This window comes from Eubalaena glacialis, chromosome 16, assembly GCF_028564815.1.
Source record: "Eubalaena glacialis isolate mEubGla1 chromosome 16, mEubGla1.1.hap2.+ XY, whole genome shotgun sequence".
NCBI classification, from domain to species: Eukaryota; Metazoa; Chordata; class Mammalia; order Artiodactyla; family Balaenidae; genus Eubalaena; species Eubalaena glacialis.
Genome location: NC_083731.1, coordinates 83188883 through 83213703, shown reverse-complemented (window position 1 = coordinate 83213703; position 24821 = coordinate 83188883). Strand labels below are relative to the sequence as shown.

The window sequence follows — 24821 nt, the reverse complement described above, 5'->3', positions numbered from 1 at the left end:
TCCCAACTCCAACCGCCCCGGAAACCAGCAGCACACCCTGCCTACGTCGCTGTTTTTAACCCTGCCCATGTCCTGCTTCAGAACGTACAGTGGCTTCTGCTTGCTTCAGCAACTGTGCCCTCCCTGTGACCCCTTGCTGTCTCCAACTGCTGAGCGCCTCTTCTATTCCTGAGCTAATCTATTTATTATCTCCCTCTGTGCTTGGCTTATAAATCCTGAGCCCAAGCCTTACCATTTGCTAGTTTCCTTCCAAATTTGCATTTCCTTCCCCTCCCACCTCCCCCATCTCCTTAAGCCGTGCCCACTGTTCCTTTTGCATTTAAGACTATGTTGCTTTGTATCTTCTCCTCTTGGAGGCATATCTGTGATGGGGGCATAAGGTTTTAATTTTTTTGGTTTTTTTTTTTTTAATTTTTGTTGGGGTGTAATTGATTTACAATCTTGTGTTAATTTCAGGTGTACAGCAAAGTGAATCTGTTATACAAATACATATACCCACTCTTTTTTAGATTCTTTTCCCTTATAGGCCATTACAGAGTATTGAGTAGGGTTCCCTGTGCTATACAGTAGGTCCTTAGTAGTTATCTATTTTATATATAGTAGTGTGTATGTATCAATCCCAATCTCCCAGTTTATGGGCACAAGGTCTTGAGTGGCCCCTCCCCCTCCCCCTCGAAGAGTAGGTACCCAGTGAGTGGATGAAGGCATGCGTGAATGAATGTTGGGATGGTAGAGGCTGCTCCAGTGCTAAAGTGGCATTGCTTTTCAGTATAGAAAAAGCTAGGAATATTTTTCCAGCACACAATAAAGAAAATGCTACATTGAAGCAAATGAATGTATCTTAATATGATGGAGAGTGCAGTAGGAATTACTTTTTAAATGATGTTTGGAAATAGAAGAAGCTGAAAAGACAGTGGAGAAATGAATGCGACTAATATCTCCCAAACAGACAAGGAAGGGGATATAAATTTGTGATGGGAGATACCATACTGCCGCCTTCACACACCCACACACTGTGTGACTTCTGAGTAGGATTAGAAAAGTCAAATTCCATGGCCCCAAAATAGTAGGCACGACTAACTGATGAATAGGTTAGTCCAAAAGACAGCTTCCAACTGCCCACCGGCCCTACCCCCAATTAAAGTAACTTCTAGAAATAAATTCTTCTTCAAATTGAATTATCTATGCAAAGGATTCGTTTTTAATAAACTACATCAGGGTTTGGCAAACTATCCATGGGCCAAATCCAGCCCACCTCCAGTTTGGTAACTAAAATTTTCCTGGAACACAGCCCACCCCTACATTTTTGTATTGTCCATGGCTGCACCCCACTATAAGGACCCAGTTGAGTAGCTGTGACAGAGACCCTGTGACCCACAAAATAAAAAATGGCCCTTCAGGGGAAAGGTTTGCCAGTGCTTGACCTACATGATCAAAGGATACAGTAATTTGGTCAGATGTGCCATTAACTTGCTTTCTCCAGTGGGAATGTAATATGGTTGGATATATTATTTTCTGAAATAAGTGAGGGATTCAGGCCTCCCATCCTTCCCACCCGGGGCAGACCTGGGGCCTGGAATCTGGTTGGCTGGCTAAGGGAGCAGTAACCTCTGGTTACCAAGTAGAGTAACCAAGTTGTCCTGGTTTCCTGGGGACTGTCACGGTTTTAAAACTGAGTCCCATGTCCTGGGCAAACCAGGACAGTTGACCACCCTGACATGTAGTGAATAGCTTATGGGGTCTGGGGCAGACTGACTTGGGTTCAAATCCCATTTTTGTGACTTCACACTGTGCAGCCTTAAATTACTTCATCAATTACCCTATCTATGAATTGGGATTGATTCTATTTTGAGGAGATATTGTAAGGATTAAAGGAAATTATGCACAGAAAGAGCCTAGCACAGAATAGGCACTTACTAAATATTCATTCCCTTCCTACACTTTAGACCATTATAAGCTAATTTTCTTATCCAATCTTTAGCCAAAATTCCTTTTTTCATAAAATAATCAGAAGGGAAACTTTAAAATACCATTCTTTTTTAAACAAAAAAAATTTATTTAATTGGTTGCTCCGGGTCTTAGTTGCAGCACATGGGCTCCTTAGTTGTGGCATGTGAACTCTTACTTGCAGCATGCATGTGGGATCTAGTTCCCTGACCAGGGATCGAACCCCAGCCCCCTGCATCGGGAGCGTGGAGTCTCATCCTCTGTGCCACCAGGGAAGTCCCTAAAATACTGTTCTTAACCCCTGTATTTTCTAATGATGTCATTTCTTTGCCCCTTACAAATAAATACCCAAATTAATAAATAACTTGTACTGCAGTGGGGGAAGTAGCCCATCCACGTAAAATTGCCTGATTTTCAACTTGATAACTGTTTTATGTTTTAAACATAAACACTTGGAGACAAGTGGTGGCTGAATTTTGTTTTGTCCAGCTATGGATACATCCCAGGAAGGTCTGCTGTGCCCAGCTACTTCAAGTAGCTTGTGATAGGAGCTCCCAGGCAGTCCAATGGTTAGGACTGGGTGCTTTCACTGCGGGGCCCGGGTTCAATCCCTGGTCCGGGAACTAAGATACCGCAAGCCTCTCGGCGCAGCAAAAAAAAAAAAAAAAAAAAGTAGCTTGTGATGTCTCAGGTCCATGACCAGATCCAGAACTTCTGGGGAACAAGGTTCAGGGACTTTTTCTAATCTAGCATTTTGTGCGTCCAACAGAAAATGTTGACAGGAAGTTGACAGAGGCTGTGAATGCTACCTCACTCATGAGTCACCTGATGGGTCACTATGACCGAAGTGCTAAGTGGACGAACACGCTCCTTAATTTTTTTAAAGAGGTTAATTATACACAGACAGTGGTGTCCAAATCTGATAGCAACCTACATGCTGTCAAAAGTCCCCAGGACGAGATCAAAGGGACAAGACAACATTAATCTCATCCCAACTATCAGCATTTTGATTTAATAACCCATTGGTTAGCAAGTGTGAAGGATGGAATTAAATAATGTGTACTCCTGTAGTAGTTTATATTCCCAATTACACTTAAAATCCTAGTTGGTCCCCAACAAATTCAATTTCCGTTAGCCTGTAGCTATAGGACTTTGAGAAATCAAATTTTTTACTGAACGAATTGGTCAAATCAGTCCAAAACTATCAGCATTTTAATTAATATCCAATTTCTTAGCAAATGTACAGAATGGAATTAAATAAGGTGAACTTCTGTGGTAATGTACAATCTAAAAACTTCCAAATACCTACACAATCATAGCTGATTTCCAACAAATTCAATTTACTTGAGGCTGTGGCCATGTGATTTTAATGAATCAAACTTTTTAACCGAATTAATTGGTCAACTCGGTCAAAGCTTATAAATTCAGTGAATATATGTCAGTCGATTGGCTGATTTGAATGGCTAATGCAGCAAAATGAGTCAAATTATTAGCTCAGAATACAGACTGCTTTAATTTTATTTGAACTATAAACATCTGCTTGCCTTTTTGATTAGGGCAACACCAAAAAGCGCAGGTTTCCAAACTTGGCTGTACATTAGAATCACCTGGGGAGCTTTCAAAATTTCCAAAGCCCAGGCCACACCCCCAGATCAGTTAAATCAGAATCCCTGTGGGTGAGGCCCGGGCATCAGTCCCTTTGTAATCTCCCTGGGTGATTGGGAACCACTGGCATCAAATTCAAATAATTAGGAATAAAGCCACTATAGTATGTTTTGCATTAAGGTGGAAGCCCAAATTGGAGGAGAAAAGAATGAGACTTTGTAATAACATAATAGTAATTATAATAAGCTAATAATTTATTATGTAATTTGTTATTGTTATGTAAAAAGTAATAGCTCACTATTGAGTTCTAACCAAGTGCCAAGCATTGTGCCACATTTTACATGGATTATTTTATTAAATTCTCACACATGGCCGTGAAGCCTTATGAAGTAATTATTGTGCCCATTTTACAAATGGGTAAATCAAGGCACCAGAGGTTAAATATTTGTCCAAGGACACGCATGTAGCAAGTGGTCAGGTGAGGGCTGGCACAAAGCAGTGTGAGTCCAAAGCCTGTGCCTGAACTGTTTTTGAAAATCAGTGACTTGAAACTCAGTGCTTTATAGGTCTTTGGACATCATGCTCTTATTTCTTTGGGGCATTGTTTTTGTTTTCTTCTTCCACTTTTCTTTGTTTCTGGATGCAAAGGCCTCACCAAACAGGTGCACAAAAGCAATTTCTGATGCCCCTGGGAGAGAGGTAGGCCTGGGTTTATGCATACAATAGGCAGAGGAGTTAATATTCCACATTAAGAGCTCCTTCTCTCTTGGGGGAGATTCTGGCAGACTAAAGCACTCTCAGGCAGCAGAAAGGAACCCTGAAACAAAACGCCCACCTGAGGGGAACAGACATATTTGCTAAAGCATGTTTAAAATTTAATTGCAAAAGGGTAAGAATATAATGGGGCTTCCCATTCACTGCAAATCTGGTTATTTCACAAAATCTTCAGTGTTGACCTGTCAACCTGTATGGGTTTGTTTTAAAAGTTTTTTGGTTTTTGTTTTTTGTTTTTTTGAGGTAGTCCTCCTAAGTAACATGTATTCAGTACCAGCTGAAATCTTAACATTTTTGGTTGCACAATAAAAAACAAAATAAAAAGAAGAAAGAAAGATGAAAATACGATATAATGTCACGGTCATTTGCAGCCGTTTCCTGTGACAGTTACGGTGCTGTACACTCATTTCTGAATTGTGTCTTGTCTCTCCTTTGCTGAGAATGAAGCTAAAACTGCCCCGAGAAGCTCCCCCAGGACCGACGCCGACCGTCAGAGCAGAATCTGGGCCAGTCTCAGCAGCTGTGTGTGTGCTTTAGGTTTTTTTTTTTTTCAGCCCACTTACCTCCGGAGAGCAGGTTTTCTCCATCCGAAGACTCCCTGACCCCAGCACCTCCGGCCCCGGGTTGGGCTCTGGCTGCAGCCTCCAGGCCACTGCCCGGGTGGGAACGCGCCTGCGACACCAGCCAGCCTCCAGCCTCCCTGCTAGGACACCTGGGCCTGGGAAGGGACCGGAACTCCCCTCCAGCACCAGGCAGGGGCTGGGGGGAAGCGACCCCCTGTCCCCGTGTAAGGCCGGGTCCCAGCAGCTCCCTGCTGCCAGCTGCGCCCCCATCAAACGTGCGCCCACCTTCGAGAAGGGTGAGTGCCTTGGGCACCAACTCCGCTCTCCTTCCCCGATATCACCTGCCACTTGCCTTTGGGGAGAACTGCGCGGGGCTGGGGGCCACCAGGACCCCTTACCCGTTCTGAGTGTGGGCAGAGCAAGGGGTCCGTTTTAATTTCCTTTTAGGCTTCCTTCTTTCAAGACGAACTTGCAGGGCTTCCCTGGCGGTCCAGTGGTTAGGACTCCGCGCTTTCACTGCCCGTGGGCCCGGGGTTCAGTGCGGGGCAAAAAAAAAAAAAAAAAAAAAAGGATAAAGCCGAACTTGCCATGGTGCTTTCTAAATAAGACCTATGTTTGCAAGTTCAGGAGTGTGGCCAGAGGAGAATGTGAGTCTTGTAACTAGCAGGAAACTCAGGAGAAAAATATTTTAAGGCGATGATGTCAAAAGACTGAACAAATCGAGGGGAAGGCCAGGCACCGAGATCCCGGAGGGCCTGGACTGGCTTCCCGGCCCCCGGGCATCAGCCCTGCTCACCGCGGCCCGTCCGCTCTCACCTCGCGCGGAGGAGGGCATCAGTGGTGCGGGCCGCCCCGGCCGCCGCCGTGGGGGGAGGTAGCAAACGTTGCACGCGCACGCGGTTGTTGTTCGTCCCTCACCCCGGGCGCACCAGCGGGGCGGTAGAGGGCACCCTCTGCGCCGGCCGCGGGGCCTCAGTGGGCGCGGGTTCTGCTCGGCGGCGGCTGGCGCGCTTCCCGGCGGCTCCCGGCCGCAGCTGGCCGTGCTATTTGCATCCTCCACATCCTGAGAGCCGAGACCAGGCCTCTCCCTGGAGCGACTGGGAAAACGCGAGGCCCGGCAAGGCCTTCCCGGATCGGGGAGAGGCCGGGAAGTTGGGAAAGAGCGGCCTGCAGGGGCCCGAGGAGCTGGGGCTGCCCGGGGGCGGGGGGCCTGAGCCTCAGGGCCCCGGAAAGAGGGCGAGCAGGCGGGCAACTAACCGAGCTGGAAAATGAGCGAACGTTTTTGCTACATCTCCTGGAAAGAGACCTTTCCTTCCAGACGGCGCCCCGTGTCGCCCACCTCCATCACTCAGCCTTTATCACATTACCCTGAGCAGCATTTTAAAAAAATAAATTCATTTATTTTATTTATTTACTTTTGGCTGCGTTGGGTCTTTGTTGCTGTGCGCGGGCTTTCTCTAGTTGCGGCGAGCGGGGGCTGCTCTTCGTTGCGGTGCGCGGGCTTCTCACTGCAGTGGCTTCTCTTGTTGTGGAGCACAGGCTTCAGTTGTGGCACGTGGGCTCAGTAGTTGTGGCTCGCGGGCTCTAGAGCACAGGCTCAGTAGTTGTGGTGCACGGGCTTAGTTGCTCCGCGGCATGTGGGATCTTCCCGGACCAGGGCTCGAACCTCTGTCCCCTGCACTGGCAGGCAGATTCTTAACCACTGCGCCACCAGGGAAGCCCCGCAACGCTCTTTCTTCTGTGTTTGTTTACTTGTTCATGTTTGCCTCCTCCAGGAACATGTGGGCTCCTAGACACTCGTGCGGGCAGCGCTGGGTCTCCAGTGCCAAGCAGGGTGCCTGGCTCCTTTGCAAGTGAATGAACGGACCCTGAAGGAGAAGCTGCCTCCTAATCAATCAAGGAGCTGGATTTCTCAGCTTTCCATTCTTAAGCGGTGTTGTCATCAACCTGTGGAGAGAAACTGGATTTATCTGGGGGGTAAGGAAATTCATTCTCCCTGGCTTTATATATTTTCCAACCCACAGTGTCGGATCGGCTAAATATTAGTGGTCTTTAGTTTCTTTATGTGATGTATACTACTTGTCACTGTTTAATGTAATCTTATGTCATTTAAAGGTTAAATTATAGGGTAACTAGAAAGCGACAATAATACAATCTTAAGCACAATCATTTAGAGGAAGATTTCCCCCTAAAACTTGGTTAAAATAAATTTGAGAAAGATGCAGTTCAGTTCATTCAACAAATTTGACTTTGTGACAGATCGAACATAGTCTGTTGTATTTAATAAGAATTCAGCCCATAAAGGAAGATTTAATGACATTAATGAAATTAGCTTTATGTATTAATGCAACTGAAGGAGTCAACTCTAAAAGCAAATGTTCTCTAAACCTAAATATTTTATACTCAAGAAAATCCGCTGGGGACTTCCCTGGTGGCGCATTGGTTAAGAATCCACCTGCAAATGCAGGGGACAGGGGTTCGATCCCTGGTCTGGGAAGATCCCACATGCCGCAGAGCAACTAAGCAGGTGAGCCACAACTACTGAGCCCCTGCGCCACAACTACTGAAGCCCACACACCACAACTACTGAAGCCCGCGTGCCCAGAGCCCATGCTCCACAAGAGAAGCCACTGCAACAAGAAGTCCGCGCACCACAACGAAGAGTAGCCCCCGCTTGCTGCAACTAGAGAAAGCCCGCGAGCAGCAACGAAGACCCAACCCAGCCAAAAACAAGTAAATAAATAAATAATTTTTTTAAAAAAATTGAAAGACTTCTTTGTACTGGGTGAAAACTTAGATTTCAAACCTAATTTTGATCAGCTTTATCATGAATACATTTTGCTAGTTTATTCCTTAAAAATCTTTCTCAGAATCTCTCCTCTTAACTCTCTGAAGTGATACCAGATGGGTTTTATTTTATGTTTTTAGCTAAAATTGGATCCTGAGAAAGAATCTAGAGTAGATGATAGGAAGATGACTGTCATCTGACAATTTCCATTACTTACCTAACTCCCTTCCTCCCTGGAATTAAAGAGACCAGAAACTTTATGGAGACCCACATTCCCAAACCCTTGGGAGGAAGAATAACAGTTTTAGGAATTCCTTTGTGTTTCTGAAAATTAGTAGTAGCTACTCCTTGTAAGTCTGTTGCAGTGAAATCACAGCCAGCTGCCTATCTCCAGAAAAAAAGGTTCCAGATTTCCTTTCCCTGGAATGTGGCTCCAGAGAGACTGTTCCATTTCAAAGGAGGTGCTCAGTAGGTCCCTCAATAAGGCAATGTCAACCGTTGTAAACAAAGTTCCCTAGAACAGGCCCTCCATACCCAGTTACCTGGGAGCTCCTGCTCAAGCTTTGGGTCAGTTACCCTGCCATCCATGCTAGCTGCCATCCTTGGCCCAAGTGTTGTCCGCTAACTTGCCAAAGCGTGGCTGCAACATCATCAAACTCCCAAACAGTATCCCAGGCTTCTGGGTAAGTCCACTTATTTATCATATGCTTTACTCTTGGTCTACAGATTTAAATAAAAAGAAGTAAAGCATGGATTAAACTCTGACATCATCATTTATTCATTTTTTTGGTCATCCTTTCGTCCTATTTGATGGTGGAGGCATGAACGCTAGTAAAGATATATTTTGAGGTTAACTTCTGTTTGCACTAGCAGTTTCTTAATAATTTTCCCATTTAAAAAGAGATTTTTATAATAAAACAAAATAGAAATGTTTCTATGATTTTTTAAGTGAGGTTTTAAACATTACTATTATTATTAATAATAGCCTACTAAGACTCCTTGGTCTTAAAGGTGAGAAAAAGTTAGATTTGGCCTAAAAATGAAGACATAGCAAAAAACAATAATAATAAAACTGCATCTCTGTTGTTGTTTTTTTCAAGTCAGTTTGATTCTTAACTATAATTCTTTAAAAACCCTCAAGACCTTAACATTTAAAAATACTTCAAGTATTATATTTACAATAACATATCTCTTACCTAATTAAAAAAAATAAAATCAGTATTATTTCTAATGGTTCATTATAATTATCTGTAAAAGCTCAGTGTATATAAATTCATGACATAAAGTTTTGCAATGTTGACCTCTAAAATTTAGGTCCTTAAAAAAAAGAGAAATTTACACTGCTTTTCAGGTTTGATCTATATAGTGTAAAATCCAGTACTCAACAGTGTATGAAATAGATCCCTATGGGACTGACTAGAAGATAAGTTTTTTTATAATTAATCCAATTTCATGTTGACCTGTTGGCCACCATTTGATGAGACATGTACTCCCCAGAACTGTAGACTGTCTTGGTCTTAAATCATATGTGAAAACACAGTTAACCTTATTTAAAGAAAAAAATTCTGATACAAATGACTAATAAGTTTTGGAAATCATGTAGATTATTATGAAGAACAATGATAAAATGAAATGAAAAGCAAGAAAGCTCTAATGCTTTTGCAAAATTTTCACAGTTTTTTCACCCATTCCAGTTGATCTACACGTTCTCTTTTTGCAGTGCTGCAATTACTTGTATATAAAAGCTCTTTCTGTTCATCTTCAACCTGAAAAGTAGTAAAATAACAGAAGCATAAAGGGGAATGGACATTTCAACCCAATGGCTCTCCAGTTTTTTCAAGCTTTTCATCTGCTCTCTTTTGAAGGTTTATCCCTTTCACGATTTCCCCCACTGCTATAGGCTCGAACCTTTATGGAATCTTAGAAATCATGACCCTACATATCCCTTATATGTAAAATTGTCTCAATAGCCTTTTTAAAAGTTACTACATTTGGGTGAAAACTTGCTGAAGGCAGCTTGGTAGCACTCACCAAATTCATCGTTTCACCTCAATCAAAAACTGACGTCAATTTCAGCCATTTCACTTTGAGGAATGTATTTATAACCTAACAAAATAATCATGGACACAGAAGTATGGGTATAAGGAAAGTCTAGTCATCTTAGCCTTGTTCATAATAGTAAAAAAAATCCATAAACAACAAGGTCCTACTGTATAGTACAGGGAACTATATTTCAATATCCTGTGATAAACCATAATGGAAAAGAATGTATATACGTGTATAACTGAATCACTTTGCTGTACAGCAGAAATTAACACAACATTGTAAATCAACTATGCTTCAATAAAACTAATTAAAAAATCAAACTACACAAATGTCTAATAAGATGGGATCGACAAGATAATTTATGGTATTTTACATTTATTCAGTGGAATAACATGCAGGCAGTAAAAATGATGCAGTGCAGAGCAGAATAAGAATATATGATGACAAAGTTTTGTTTAAGATAGACTGTTAGCAGTATAAGTAGTTTTCAAGTAGAGTGTTTGTAAATATATTGCCATTTTTTGTAAAGCAGACATATATATACAACAACCAAAAGACAACCTAACTTAAAAATTGGCAAAGGACTTGAATTAGTTCTCCAAAAAGGTATACAAATGGCCAACAAGCACATGAAAAGATGCTCAGTATCATTAGTCATTAGGGTAATGCAAATCAAAACCACAATGAGATACTACTTCACACCCACCCACTACGATGGCTATTATTTTTTTAAAAAAAAGGGAAATAGGAAGTGCTGGTGGGGTTGTGGAAAAATTGGAATGCTTATACATTGCTAGAGGGAATGTAAAATGATTCAGTTGCTGTGGAAGGGTCATCTTAGCCATTGTGGTCCCTCAAAAAGTTAAACAGAATTACCGTATGATCCAGTAATTCCATTCCTAGATATGTACCCCAAAGAATTGAAAATAGGGAGTCAAACAAATACTTGTACATGCACGTTCATAGCAGCACTAGTCAAGTGTCCATCAATGAAGGAATGAATAAGTGAATTGTGATATATATATATATATATATATATATATACACACACATATATATATACATGCACTGGAATATTACTCAGCCACGAAAAGGAATGAAATATGATACATACCACAGTGTGAATGAACCTTGAAAACATTATGCTAAGTGAAAGAAGCCAGACGCAAAAGGTCACATACTGTATGATTCCATTTATGTGAAATAGCCACAATAGGTAAATCCATGGAGATGATGCAGATTGGTTGTTGCCAAGGGCTAAGGGGGAAGGGCAGAATTAATGGGTATAGGATTTCCTTTTGGATGAAAATGTTTGGAACTAGAGGCGGTGGTTGCACAACACTGTGAATGTACTAAATGCCATTGAATTGTTAATTTTAAAATGGTTAATTTTTTGTCATGTGAATCTCACCTCAGATTAAAAAATTATATATATACACACACATATAATTTATATATTAATCAAATATATATCTGTATATATATATCATGTTATATATATAAAACTAGAAGGGCACACAATATGTTAATAGTTTTCCTGACTAATAGAATTGTAGATGTTTGGTTCCCTGCTTATTTGATTTCTTTCAATGAACGCAAATTTCATTCACAATAAGGGTAAACAAGTTTTTCAGAAGTGATTGTAGTGTATTGCTATCCTTCCTTCTACTTCTGGAAGTTCATGCTGCAATTCTAAGGACACATAAGCAGTACACATTCTTCTGGTGCTTCCCAGCCTGTTAGAATCAGGTAACTTATCACTTTCTAAATGATTGGCAGTATTTTAGTTTTGTTTTGTCAGCAAGTGTCCTGAGTCCAAGTAAAGCTAAGGAGGAAGGCCAGAGAGGAATCACAGTGATGGCGGAGTGTGCTGACCTGCTCGAATATCCACAATTGTAGCCAAGGCAGGAGGACCCAGGCAGGAAAGTGAGGGTTAGGGAGGAAGCCTTCCAGCCCCTAGTTACCGTCCTTACAGAGAAGGGGAAGGAACTCGAAAATTTTCTGCACCTGCTGTGAGCCTGGCACTGCTATTGTTTTGATGCTGCTTTTGGTCCTTGAGCCTCTGAGTCTTGATGGGCCTTTGCCCACTGCTCTGTGAAAATGCATAGGCTGAACTGCAAGAGCCTAGAGCCTTTTACCTCTAATGCGCTAGGACCCTACACTGGTGCCATACTTTATTCTGTTGTCAGTCCCCAAAGCAATGGCACCTCTTGTTCCTCTGGTCGTTCTTCTCAGCCTGAATGCGCCTAGCCCACTCACTATACCCAAGTCCCAGCCAGGCAGACTCCAGATGGCAGAGCAAGACCTGAGCTTCCCTGAAATTTAGGCTGGGGAGTGGGGAAGGGGCTGCCATGTCCTTGCTCTGAGTACCCTGCAAGTTTTTACTCTTCACACCTTTGTGGGCATTACACTGAGTACTCTTACCCTCAACCGATACTTCTTTTGCTTTAGGACTTATTTACTTACCTGGTTATGTTCAGAACACTTTATAGGATGATCCGTAGTTGAAACCCAGTGAACAAAAATATGGTAAAGACTGTAACTAGAGATTCTATGTACCTCTAAGGAGCTAAGTTTAATTCCACTTTAAAGTCTATTAATACAGTTGCATTTATAAATGCGTTTGGGGTATGCCCTTTACCTAAAGTACCATCTCCAGCAAGGAGGTGAAGCAGTGGTCAATTTTATTCCATTTAAGGCAGATCCTCAGTATCCATTCCTTTTTTACAAATGACTATCTCCTAATGCCCAGAATCCAGCCCACACAATCCTTGACTAGTTTCCAAAACCGTTGGCTGTAGCTTTTGTAAAGATTGACACACAATCTCTGCTAGAAAAAGCCCTCCCCAGATAAAGCTACTGGATTGAAGATGCCAAAATAGGAAGTTCCTCATTTTCACACAATGGATTACTTAAATATTTAGTTACTGCAGTAACTTCATAGAGAAATAATTTGTTAGAGTAGTTTAAATAGTCAGTAGTCAACCCAAGGGTCTTTTAGTTCTGATTCTACCTTCCTGTGTTTGGGTGGCTCTGAATAAATGGCAGTATTTTAATTTCTTATCTTTTAAAAATGGACATTTCATGGAGCCAAAGAAAGAGCCATTAAAAACCTGATTTATTATATCTTAAAAATCATTGTTAAAAAGTTTCACAATAAGGATAGTCTTGGGGGAGGGGTCAATTTGTCAATATCTGCCAAAATTTTAAATGCACCTATCTGTTGACTCAGCAATTCTACTTCAAGGTATCTAGACCTACACAAGCCTAACAAAAATGTACACAGACGTTCATTGCAGTATTGTTAGGAATAGCAAAAAATAGGAAGCAACATGAATGACCGTCAGTAAAAGTATCAAATATATCATGGGGCATCATACCATGAAAAGTCACTTATGTTTGAATTGTGTGACTAAAGAGAAAAAAAAAAGTACATCATAAAAATTTACAAGAATCTCTTTAATCCCTTTTCACTGATTTTCTCATCACTACTGGCTTTCAGTCTCCACATACCTCACGCCACCACTTAAAGGTCTATCATAATTCCTCATCTTATTCCAGATCTGTATTACCACTTCCTTTTTCAGCAGGTGACCGATAAATACAGAAGGTTCAAACCAATGGACATGCCTAGAGGCCTAAGTGATTAAATTTCCTCCTGGTAGGTATGATTTCAGACTGAAACCCACTGGAAGATGGGGCTATATATTCTGGAGTGTGGCTTGTTAAGTTATGCCTGTCATTCTTTGTCCTGTGTCATGGTGTAACGTTAAATAGCAGCATTCCTAGAACAGGGCCACATTTTGCCTTATTACTGCAGGGAGCAACTTGGCTTAGACCCAGGGAACTTCCCAGGTTCCGGCGAGTGTTAGCACTGCTGTTCACGTCTTTGCTATGAGGGGGACAAGAAATGAACCAGCTTGCATCTTTTGTTGCATAGGTATCCAAACCGTTTCCTGGCTTTTACGTGTTTTAAAAGCATTTCAAGAGTCATTTTAAAATGACAAAGCACAAATATGAAAATATTTAAAAATAACTTAACCACAACTTATTAATTAAGCAAGCTAATTACTGGCCAATGGTTCACACTTGAGCAGCAGTTAATCCTGATTTAAGCTGTATTGGATTTGTTCAAATTTACAGTGATACCGTCATACGCAAAAAGTACCTGGCTGGTACTGAAAAAGAGCTATTTCAGGCCCTTTCAGAAGGCCTGTTGTACCAAGCAGACCTAGATCTGAACTTCTGTCACAGTTTATGTGATGCCAAGCAAGGGAGTTGGCCACGCTTTCCATTCAAAAATTTCCATCCTGTCTTTCCAGTGCAGTTTTCAATACAGCCAGATACTACTCTACCGTCTAAGCAACACTTACAATCCCCCAGGCAGTGAGGGAAGTATCTGAACAGCTTCTGTCACACAGGCACTTTCCATCTTTATCATCTAAGTCTTACCCCTGTGGTGCACAGCACACACGAAAGACTTTTTTTCAGATTTCACTCTAATTAATAAAAACAGAGCAAGTATCAACACCTGATGGAAGATCATGAGAACAATTACAGGCACTAACCAGCAACAGCTCCCAACCTTCAGGAGACAATTACTTTGGTTAAGTGTTAATCAGTATGCCGCTTTTACATCAATTTTTAAAATGCAGACAACTTAATACTGAAGTTTATACTGTTTAATCTTTTGATGTTAAGAAAATCTTTATACCCCATAGTGCTGTTAACTATTTCTAGACATTAAAATAGTTCCTATGCATTAACTTAAAAAAAAATCTGTTATGCCTCCTACCTCCCATTTACTTGAGTTTTGCACATCCAAGTTTCAGGGTACACTGTTGAAATACTAAACAGAGCTAGTATGTTTTCAGATTGAAAAGGGTTTTTGTCCATGTCTTCCTGTCAAGATCTGAATCCAGTTAACCCAAAAAAACCTGTTCCCGCTCTCAACATCTTAAAAAAACAGTAGCTGTCACAAGACACCCACTGAAGTTCCTTGAGGCAGAATTCGTTTTAACTGGATCACCTACTAGCAATAAACAATGATTCTATAGCTACAGCAAACTTCTATGTAAATGAGATAACTGTTTGTTCCTTGACTAAAAATTTGATAAATTCTGACACAATTTCAGCCCCTCTACTGCGGTCCTCTCCTTTAGCTTAGAAAACTTAAGTTTAGATTTATAATCACTATTCCTGCTTTTTACTTACATGTGCCTTGCTTTAGAAAACTATCTTGTTTAACCCAATAGTCTGAAAGCAAAATTAGTTTTTCCTGATTTATGTAAACAGCAGCCTATGAGAACACATGGAATGTTTCACAAAAATCTTTATCAGCCCATTAACCTATTTACAAGGGTAAAGTGAGTATTTTTTAAGGGATAAACTTTGCCCGCCCTTACACTTATTTAAATGATGTTGCTAAGAGGTATTAACTGAGAATAAGATTAGAATATGTATATAACAAAACCTTAAAGTCTTAAGTGAAAGCCATTTAACTAATATTTAAAACCTCTGCAATTATTAGTTTATTAGTATCATCCAGGACTCAGATGTTCAGTATTCTTCCTGAAATTACATAAAACAAATGCAAATGGAAAGAATCCAAGTCAAAATTATATAACAAAACAGCACTCCATCACAAAAGCGTGTAAAATTACAAGAACGCTATTTTAAAACACTGGCACTTTAAGAGAACGATAATCTCAAAAACCACAAAATTGCCAAATTGTTCCCTAAACTGTTAAGCAGATAAACATATGACCCTGATGAATGAGCTTGAGTTTTGTAAAGAAAAATCAAATTCAAATAAATCAGGTAATTCATACTGAAATACAAAGTTTAAGTGTCTTCTTCCCTCATGTCTATTTGATTTATAAAGGGGCAAACCATAATATAGGAAAATATACCTGATTTAAAATGTGGTATACGATTTTAAAAGTTGGCCCAATTAACTGAAAATACCTTTAATGGAGGATCTCAAGTTTCCTAAACAATCCATATTTAGATAAATAGGAGAAGACATTTACAGCCAGCACTTTTTCTCCAGAGCCTTTGTTGGGACTAATATCAACAACAACAAAAAACGTAATATGGCAGTCTTGTATTTTAAGCTCACGCTTTTGGGGATACATTCTCAGTCTTAAACGTGGGAACTGCAAAATATAACTGCCATTACATGGTAATGGGAGTTAAAGGATGTAGAGTCCTCATGTAAAGATTAGAACATACTTTTCTATTAGTCCTTCAAGGACAGACTTTCAAAATGTTTGATTCTAATAATCCCGTGCTGTGAGTAGATTGGTTACTCTTCACTTTGTAAATGAACCTGGGCTATGTGAAATCTGATATCAACCGATCAAGATTTGAGTTTCAGTTATGGATGAAAACTGTCTCAATTACTTTTATTACCCTCATCATGAGTATGCAGGGTGTGTACACAAAAGCTTTTTATCAGCTAACTATACGAAAGATAAACACTGTAATAATTCGTGTGATCCAAAATGGGCAAAAGCAAAAGACTAGCTTCCCCTTAAGAAGAAAATTTTCAGACCTATGAAAAGGACAACAATACTAATAAAAAAAATTGTATTTACTTAGAAGCATTCAGAATGTCAACAAAACAGCTGCAACTTTTTTTCTTTTTTTTGCAATTACAGAGTGGTATTCAGTTAACAGAACAACAATTATTTCATATAAGCTGCATCAGAGACAACTGAAGATGAAAAAACTACCATCCCCATATATAACTAATTTGTGCTGTGCACCAACAAGAACCTGCTTTAAATTTCCATGCCAATTTACAACCCCCATACTGTACCAGGCAAGGTTAGTGGCTATTGAAAATACCACCAGGACAGGGCTATCTAAAGACACATTCGGTAGTGTGTTAACTATACAAAAAAAGACACTGTACAGTTTAAAAACAAATCTTACACAGCCTTACATTTCAATTTTTTTCTTTAAAAGGAGTGAGTTGTGTACAGGGGGGTTAAATGCTTTATAGACAAGAAAAAAAAACTGCGCTAGAACCAACTTATTCATCATCATCATCTTCTTCTTCCTCTTCATCCTCTTCATCTTCCTCCTCCTCCTCATCCTCTTCATCTTCCTCATCTTCCTCCTCTTCCTTCTTTTTCTTGCTTTTTTCAGCCTTGACGACTCCCTTTTTTGCTGCATCAGGCTTCCCTTTAGCTCGGTATGCAGCAATATCCTTCCAAAATAAAGGCAGGAAGAAAGTGGTTGGAAAGACAAAACAGTTGAGAGAAATAAAAGTAACATGGCAAAACTTTATGGAAAAACAAGGACTCAGATATACTAAAATAACACATTATCTGCAGACTCACATCTGTGGACTTTCAGAAACACACATAAAAATATTATAATTGTAAATAGTCCGTAACTCATGGAATGACATGGTTTGGGATTGGCATTGTTATGCCTCACTGAAGTACAACCACGTACCACATCCTAAGTTCAGTTTATTAAAACTAGAATGTAGAGACTGATTAAAGGGTAGACACTGCCACCTTCTGAATGCAAAAACGCATTCTACAGGTTTATACTGTCAGACCCTAATCCATAGTAGAAAATCTTGTCTTCAAAAAAAAAAAAAAAATTTATTTGCCACTGAGCATGCAATTAGGTTAAGAAACATCTAGAAATAGATACATTTCTCCAAAATGACTAAATAAGCTAAACTTTAACTTTACTTTTAATATTTCAACTCAAAGTATAGAGGCTACAGCTTTTTCTTATTTTATTATATCAATTTACTGTACAGATCAACAAACTCATAACTTTCTGACTTAGTAAAGTTTTTTTTTTTTAATCTAAGGGAGGGAACATAAGTGTTTCAAGGTGTTTATGAACAATACAGATCTACGTTACTTGGTCCAGCCTATTTTTATGTTGTGTGCCTGATCATTTAAAATAGTTAAATCATTTGGCTCAAAATGACTACCAAAATCTTCATAAATCTGGATACTGGAGAATAACAAAACCACCCGAGTCAAATAATGTTAAGTCAAACAACACTGACAATTTATTTGATCTTCTACGTTCTTTAAAACATGGAAAGAGACTTAAGAGTACAGCCAATGGCGCACTGAATAGCTGTTATACTTAAAACTGCATTACACCTCCAACTCTTAGGAATCATAATGAGAAATTAAGATGCAGTACCAAGTATAGTCATTCATCTAACATCTGGCATACCCTTTCATCACTACACCAAGCCAATCCATACTCACCTTTTCGTACTTTTCCTTCAGCTTAGCAGCCTTCTTCTCATAAGGCTGCTTGTCATCTGCAGCAGTGTTATTCCACATCTCTCCCAGTTTCTTTGCAACATCACCAATGGATAGGCCAGGATGTTCTCCTTTGATTTTTGGACGATACTCAGAACAAAACAAGAAAAAGGCCGAACTAAAAAGAGAGATTTAATTTTAGAATTGTAGATTTATAACAACTGTGTTGTATTGCTGTATAAAAGCTGCTTCTAATTTCTACCACATATTTCACAGGATATAAATATTATAAAATGCGAAATATCCCTTATTAAACTTAATTTACACAATGATTTAACTTAATGACACCACTAGCTGAACATACACTATTTATTAGCGTTCCAAGAGAACATTCTGCAAATTACTCTCAGACTGATGGTATTTCTCAAGAAAGAAAAGAATCAAAATTAAAATTACACTTAGGAGATATACTGGGTGAAGGAGGCCAGAATCCAATTCCACTGCTCTAACTAAAACTGCCATCCAACAGGAATTTTATTTACAAAATTTAAACATACCAATGTGAGTTAGTGAAGAAACTTTGATTACAGACTCCAAATCCACAAGGTGGCTGGCTAAATTTGTCTGATTCTACTGCGAAACACTCCTTGAAAATAAAAACAGGCAAGATACTTACGGAGGCCTCTTGGGTGCATTGGGATCCTTGAACTTCTTTTTTGTTTCCCCTTTAGGAGGGATATAAGTTTTCATTTCTCTTTCATAACGGGCCTTGTCCGCCTTTGCCATGTCTTCAAACTTTCCTTTCTCTTTAGCAGACATGGTCTATAAAATAACAACTCGTGAACTTAACTCGACAACAAAGTTTTAACAAGTTGTCCTCTTAAGTATTAAAATGAACAAACCCAGTGTCCTTTGCTGAGTATTTAGCAGCCTGTTCCAACACCACCACTCACATTATGCAAATTGCACCGAGGCTTTTGAAAAATCCCAATGTGGACGTCACCCTTTCGTACCTGCTTAGTATGTTTTAAGCCCTCTTACCTTCCACCTCTCTGAGCACTTCTTAGAAAACTCTGAGAAGTTGACGGAAGCATCTGGATGCTTCTTCTTGTGCTCCTCCCGGCAAGTTTGCACAAAGAATGCATATGATGACATTTTGCCTCTCGGCTTCTTAGGATCTCCTTTGCCCATGCTTAATTATTTTTCTAAAAAATAAATAGACGCGTAATGTTAACAATGAAATTTACGGCATTTCAGAGCACTCTAACTTCTTGGAGAGGGAATGAAAAGCAAGGCACTGGTTGTTTAACACGGCAGTGGCATTAACCCCTCATAATACCACAGAAAATGGCAGTGATCGTCAATTCCTACAAAAGGCTACACCAGGCGAAAAACGGTTCTTGAGTGTGATCTCCAAAAAGCGGAGACACAGCGGTATACTCACACGGCGCTTGTTACTTCGCTGCCTGTATCTGTTCTGGGTGAACACCCAACCGGTCATTTAAAAGAAACGAAGAACTAAATGCAAAAAACCGTTTTCAATCAACAAAACCAAAGGTCAGAAAAGCGACGCTGCCGATTCACGGCTCTGCGCTACGTAAGGAACAAATAGGTGAGAGCCAAAGCGGGCAGACCTTTCCGGATCGTGGGCCAAGTCCACGGCTCACCTAAAGCTGTCCCAGGGATCACTGAAAAATACTCTCTCGGCATAAAAGTTTGCCGGGAGGAGGGAGCGGGAGGAGCGCCAGCGCTCGGGCCCGGGCTGGGGGATGGCGGCGCTATCTGCGCGGCTGCCACCGCCAGGCAGCTTCCTTTGCTATCGGCTTGGCCCCGAGACGCATTTCGGTTCTGACTAAACACGTCCGGTCTGAAGTTTCTTCGAGTAAACAAGGATGAGGGACAAAAGCCACTCCTGCTCGCTGCTCGGGCTGCCCCCCGCCCCCACCAGGGCAGTATTTTTTTTTTCTGAGCCGTGGAAGTCGAGGCGCCGCGCGGGGCGGGCTCCGCACACCTTCCCGCCACCGGCCCCCCCCCCCGGCCGCCCGCCCGCTGCGGGGCCGCGGCCCGGCCTCCGGGCCCGGCTCCCCGCCCCGCGCGGCGCCGCCACGTGCGCCCGGCTGCCCGCCGCCCGCGCAGGCCTGCCGGCCTCCCCCATTTTGTCGGCTCGGCGGAGGGAGCAGCCCCGCTCGAAATGGGGGCTGGCTCCGCCCGCGGCCGCCGGGGCCGGCGCGCACGGAATGGCCGCTGCGCGTCTTCCCCGCCTGCGCCGCCGCCGCCGCGAGGGCGAGCGCGAGCGAGAATATGGCTCCTTCCCTTTGTGTGTGTGTGTGTGTGTGTGTGTGTGTGTGTGTCTGTGTGCCGAGTGAGTGTGCGAGAGTGTGAGTGCGAGCGCAGGCGGGCGGGGTGCGCGCCGCGCTCTGGCGCACACACTCGGCCATGACGGCCGGGGGGAGGGGCGGGGGGCGCGCGGCCGGACCCTCCCCCCACCCGCCGCCCGCGGGGGGGCCGCCCCAGGAGGCGCCCCCGGCCCGCCGCTCCCCTTCTCCCTCCGCTCGGGCCGCGCGGCCCGCTGCCCCCGCACGGACGACGCGGGGCTGTGAGAAGACGAAAAAAAAAGTTGCCTCGGAACTGCTGCGCCCAGCTCCCCCGCCCGCGCCCGCCCGCCTTGTTTTCTCTCCAGCCAGCAGCGCCGGGCCGAGTCAGCCATGTTCCAGCGAGCGCCGCGGCGCCGCTCCCCCCGCCGCCGGGCCGCCGCCGCCGCTGCCGCGCCCGGGCACTGGCTCGGGCTCGGGCTCAGGCCGGCGGGCCCGGCCCCGCGCCGCCGCCCCCGGCCCCGGCCCCGCGCCGCCGCCGCCCGCCCGCCCGCAGCGCCCGCCGCCCGCGCTCGCCCGCCGCCGGCGCCCGGCTCTGCGGCGGCCAATGCAGCCGTGAAGCGCCGGCCGCCCGCCCGCCGGCCCGCCGCCCCCCGCGCACGCCGGCCGCCCGAACGCTCGGCCTGGGGGCCGAAAACACGTTAAAAATTTTTTTTAATGAAAAAAAATTTTTTTGCGCCAGTCAGCGCGGACGCCGCCGGGGGTGGAAACTCGCGGGGCTCGGGGCTCGCGGCGCCTCCGGCGGCCCGGGGGCCGGGGCTCCGGCGCGCGGCCGGGCTCCCGGCGCCCGAGGGGAGGCTCGCTCCGTGCGCAGTTCCCCCCACGGTCCCCCCTCATTTGCCTTTGTGTGGATCCTGACCCGCTGGCTCCCGGCCGCGGGGATCCGGCCGCCGCGCGGGCTGGGGAGCTGCCGGAGTCGCTCTCCCCGCCGCGGCGCTGCCCCAGACTCACCTTCCGCGAGGCACAGAGTCGCCCAGTGCCCGTCCGGCTCTCACTTGCCCCGGCGCTGTCTCTATGGAGCTCAATGTACTGCAATGGCTGTGAGAGCGGGAGCCAGACGCAGCCTCCTCACTCTCTCCGCTCTGTAACATTACTCTCCAGCCAGCGCGGCTCCTATTGGCTACCGCCAACTCACGGGGCTCGCTCATTGGCCCGATACCTCCCATTGTCCTGACCAGAGCCCGTTTGCTATTGGCTGTCTCCGGGGACACGTCATCAAGGATTGAAACAGCGCGCAAATCTGAATGTGTGTGTATGCCGGGCAAAGAGGCTGAGGCGGGAGAGGCAGAGGCAGAGGCAGCAGCTGCTACGGGAAAGCAGAGCTCTATGGTGTATGTGTGCATGTGTCTAACCCAAGCCAGCCCCACGCCCGAGCGGCCGCCGGAGCGAAAAGGGCCTGACTTTTCCACAAGTGTCTCCAACTCCTCAGGCAAAAGAGACACCCACAGGCCTCCCCCCCCTTCTCACCCCAAACTCACTTCCAAAGCCGTTAAGATAAGAGGCCCCAGACTCTTTAACAGACCTTCAAAAGTGAGAGCGACACGATGAGATCACGGCCCCTGAAAACCGGGGTTTCTGCTCGTGCAGAGGGGCGAAGGCAGCCAAGATTCGAGCTCCTCAGCAACATATGGTTGCATTACACTCTAGATCTCTGGGAAGGCAGGGCTTTTCCTATAAGAAAGTGACACGATCCAGTCAGCCGGCTTTAAAACACCCCTTTTCTGGGCTCCTAAACCCGTACCGTCAGGCTTGCTGAGCAGCTGAAACCTTGACTCACCGAACAGGCATTTAGTTTCACCCTTTTTCTTGGTTTGATCGAGTTTCACAGCTCGTCTGGAACTTTTTATTTAAATACAAAGCACGGTCTCAACTTCCTGGAAATCAAATGATTATTCCATGTAATTAAAGCACACAGCCACTTCGTTTTGATATGGGGTACTCTAGCAGGAAATGTTTGCGAGGGCCTGCTAGAATTAGCAAATTCATTAGAGACCACCTTTTTAACTGTTTGGCTGTTTTATTTGACTTGGTGTGGATTACTGTTATAATCAAACGAATCCTTGTGATGCTATCTTTCCCTCCCATCACACCACTTAGTGCATCCATGTAACTGCTCTAGGATTACAGGAGTTGTAGGTATATTGTTACCCGGAGGATTAGATAGAGGCAGAGAGTGTGTTTCTCTAACTCACCAAGCTGGCGGTATTAATAGCCATACTTATTATGTCTGTAAAGAAAAATGTGCTAGCTATAATAGCCAGTTCTGAAGACTGTACAGTTATATCAGCCCTTTATGAAACTATTATCTATTCCTCTGTAGCCTGAGCAGACCACACCCCTATTCAGTTAAAACAGACTTCCCTTTTTTTCACTCTCTGATGGTATGTTTATACACTTCTAAACCCACCAGCCAATTCCTCCAAATGTAACAGACCAAAGTTAAAATCACTCATTTTATTATGTTAATTTTATTTCATATATCCAGTCTAAGCATCCATAACATAATGTATTTGCTCAAATTTATTAAGCTATTTGAGAATAGACTTAGAGATAACCTCTCCTGACCTATGATGTTAATGTTTATTCCTTTTATTAAAAAAATACATAATTGGTCTCAGGGATTATAGTCTTGGTGAATGGACAATGCATGTCATATGATCATGAAAAAGTATGATATTAAGACCATATAAACTAGTATAATGTACACTCGGTGTTTAAAAAGCAAACATCTAAAGTTAACCGTTATATTGTTACCTTCACACATATTTACTCTTCTTTACTTCCCTCTATTAATCAAATTTTATGCTTTCTTTAAATCCAGGTATTTATTTCAATTCTGTTTTATCTTCTCGATGACTATATTACAAAATATTCATGAGAATTATCCACACTTTAGATGGCATCCGTGATATCAAAATTTGACTATTATCTGAAGATAGCACTATCGGTATTTTCCAGGAGCAGTGTTGGGTTTGCCCTGGTCCAACCATTTTTTTAGGTTCTTTTACCAGTTGTCTCTAATAGCTTACTCCTGCCAGGGTAAGTTTACGGTCACAGAACAACTCAAGAGCAATGGGCCCACACAGGTTTCTATTTCAGCAGGATGGTATGGTGAATTACAGGCACCGGATTTAAATAGACCTGGGTTCAAATCCCAGCTCTGCTACTTACTAGCTGTATGATCTCTGGCAAGTTTTTTTTTTTTTTTTTTTTTTTTACTCCTTTGTGCTTCCAATCTCTCAGCTATAAAATGGAAGTGATCACGGGCTTGTTGTAAAGATTAAACTTTTTCTTCAAAGGTTTAAAATTATGTTATGCAGACCTCTTCAAACCCATGACTTAGAAAACATCAAGTGCAGTTAGTTAACCTTGAGTTTTTCTTCATATTTTAATTTTATATGAGGGCAGTGGTTGCAAATTAAGTTGTTTTTTTTTTTTTTTAATTCTAGACAGCACTAAATCCTCATCCAGTCTAGTGATAGTGCCTTCAGTTATTCCCAAGTATAACAGAGGCCATGTCACAGAGCATTAAAACCTGCACTTCTAGGCACATTTCTCTTATTTGCTTTTTGTGATACAAAGGGAGGAACATAAAACGGAGAGAAGCTTTTTAAGTAAACCCTACAACTTCTAGCTCTAACCCTGCAACCTTAACGTTCACTTGTTTTATTATATTAGACCCTCTCCTTCTTCAACATGAATCATTAGCCACAAATTGGCATATATTTTACTTTAGGGTTATTGGGTGTTTTAATCCCAACTTACGAAGTTATCTAATTCAAAAAGCCTGAACACTCTCTCCCATGCCCAATTTAGCCAACTAAATTACAGATCTTCATGAACAGGGGTTATGCCCTTCCTGGAGCCTGCCTCTAAGATAGGAGAAGTGCCTCTCTTCTGGAATCTCATAATATTCTGTACATTAATTACTGTGCTCACAATTATAATTATCCAGTTATATGTCTGTTTGTCCCACGGCAATGCACCCCTTAAAGGCAGGAATCCTATCTTATCTTTGCATCCCAAGCACCTAGCACAGTGCCTGGCATACAGCAGGCAGTAAATAAAGTCTGTTGAATAAATGATTTAATAGCTGAAAGAGTACTTACTGCAAATTATTGTTTTAATCTTCCTCTTCCATCTTTGGCGATAAACATTGGGGTATTTCTAAATCAGAAGGCAGGAAAATAGAACAATACGTAAATGTTAGGATTAATATTGAGGATAGATGTCAACTGCACCTCATTCTTATAACTTAAAAAGAGGAAGGTGGAGTTGGGGGCTAGGGGCAATCGCAAATAAAGACAAACACATATATTTGTAGTATTTACCAGCTCCCAACTAGGCCAAGGTTATTCCTAGTTGGATACAGTGAACTATGGCAAGCCAAATAAGAATTTATCACAGAAAACTGCAAGAATGTCTGCCCAAAGGTTGCTTCCAGTGGGCCTTTGAAACAACTCTAATGTAAAAA

At 42.7% G+C, this 24821-nt stretch overlaps 1 protein-coding gene across 3 annotated transcripts; it reads right to left on the bottom strand.

The window, feature by feature from the left end:
* Positions 1–13164: 13164 nt before the first annotated feature.
* Positions 13165–21442, bottom strand: HMGB1 (high mobility group box 1). Of its 3 annotated transcripts, none has more exons than XM_061170613.1 (5): positions 21299–21442; positions 19017–19180; positions 18652–18797; positions 17979–18153; positions 13165–16939 (listed from the first exon to the last, which is right to left on the bottom strand). In XM_061170613.1, exons 2-5 carry the CDS (start codon positions 19164–19166, stop codon positions 16763–16765), a joined length of 648 nt encoding a protein of 215 aa, XP_061026596.1. In that variant the 5' UTR covers positions 19167–19180; positions 21299–21442; the 3' UTR covers positions 13165–16762. The 3 variants fall into 3 exon arrangements, with proteins under 3 accessions (XP_061026596.1, XP_061026598.1, XP_061026597.1); XM_061170615.1 differs by lacking the exon at positions 21299–21442 and adding an exon at positions 19643–19911; XM_061170614.1 differs by lacking the exon at positions 21299–21442 and adding an exon at positions 19420–19612.
* Between the last annotated feature and the right edge of the window lie 3379 nt (positions 21443–24821).

What these genes read in the sequence shown, in the direction of transcription:
- HMGB1 (XM_061170613.1), bottom strand. Translation starts at nt 19,166, where the DNA reads ATGGGCAAAGGAGATCCTAAGAAGCCGAGAGGCAAAATGTCATCATAT. An exon ending in AGTGCTCAGAGAGGTGGAAG is followed by an intron (nt 18,798 to 19,016) that starts GTAAGAGGGCTT and finishes GTTATTTTATAG; the next exon opens with ACCATGTCTGCTAAAGAGAA. An exon ending in TGAAGGAAAAGTACGAAAAG is followed by an intron (nt 16,940 to 17,978) that starts GTGAGTATGGAT and finishes TTATTTTGGAAG; the next exon opens with GATATTGCTGCATACCGAGC.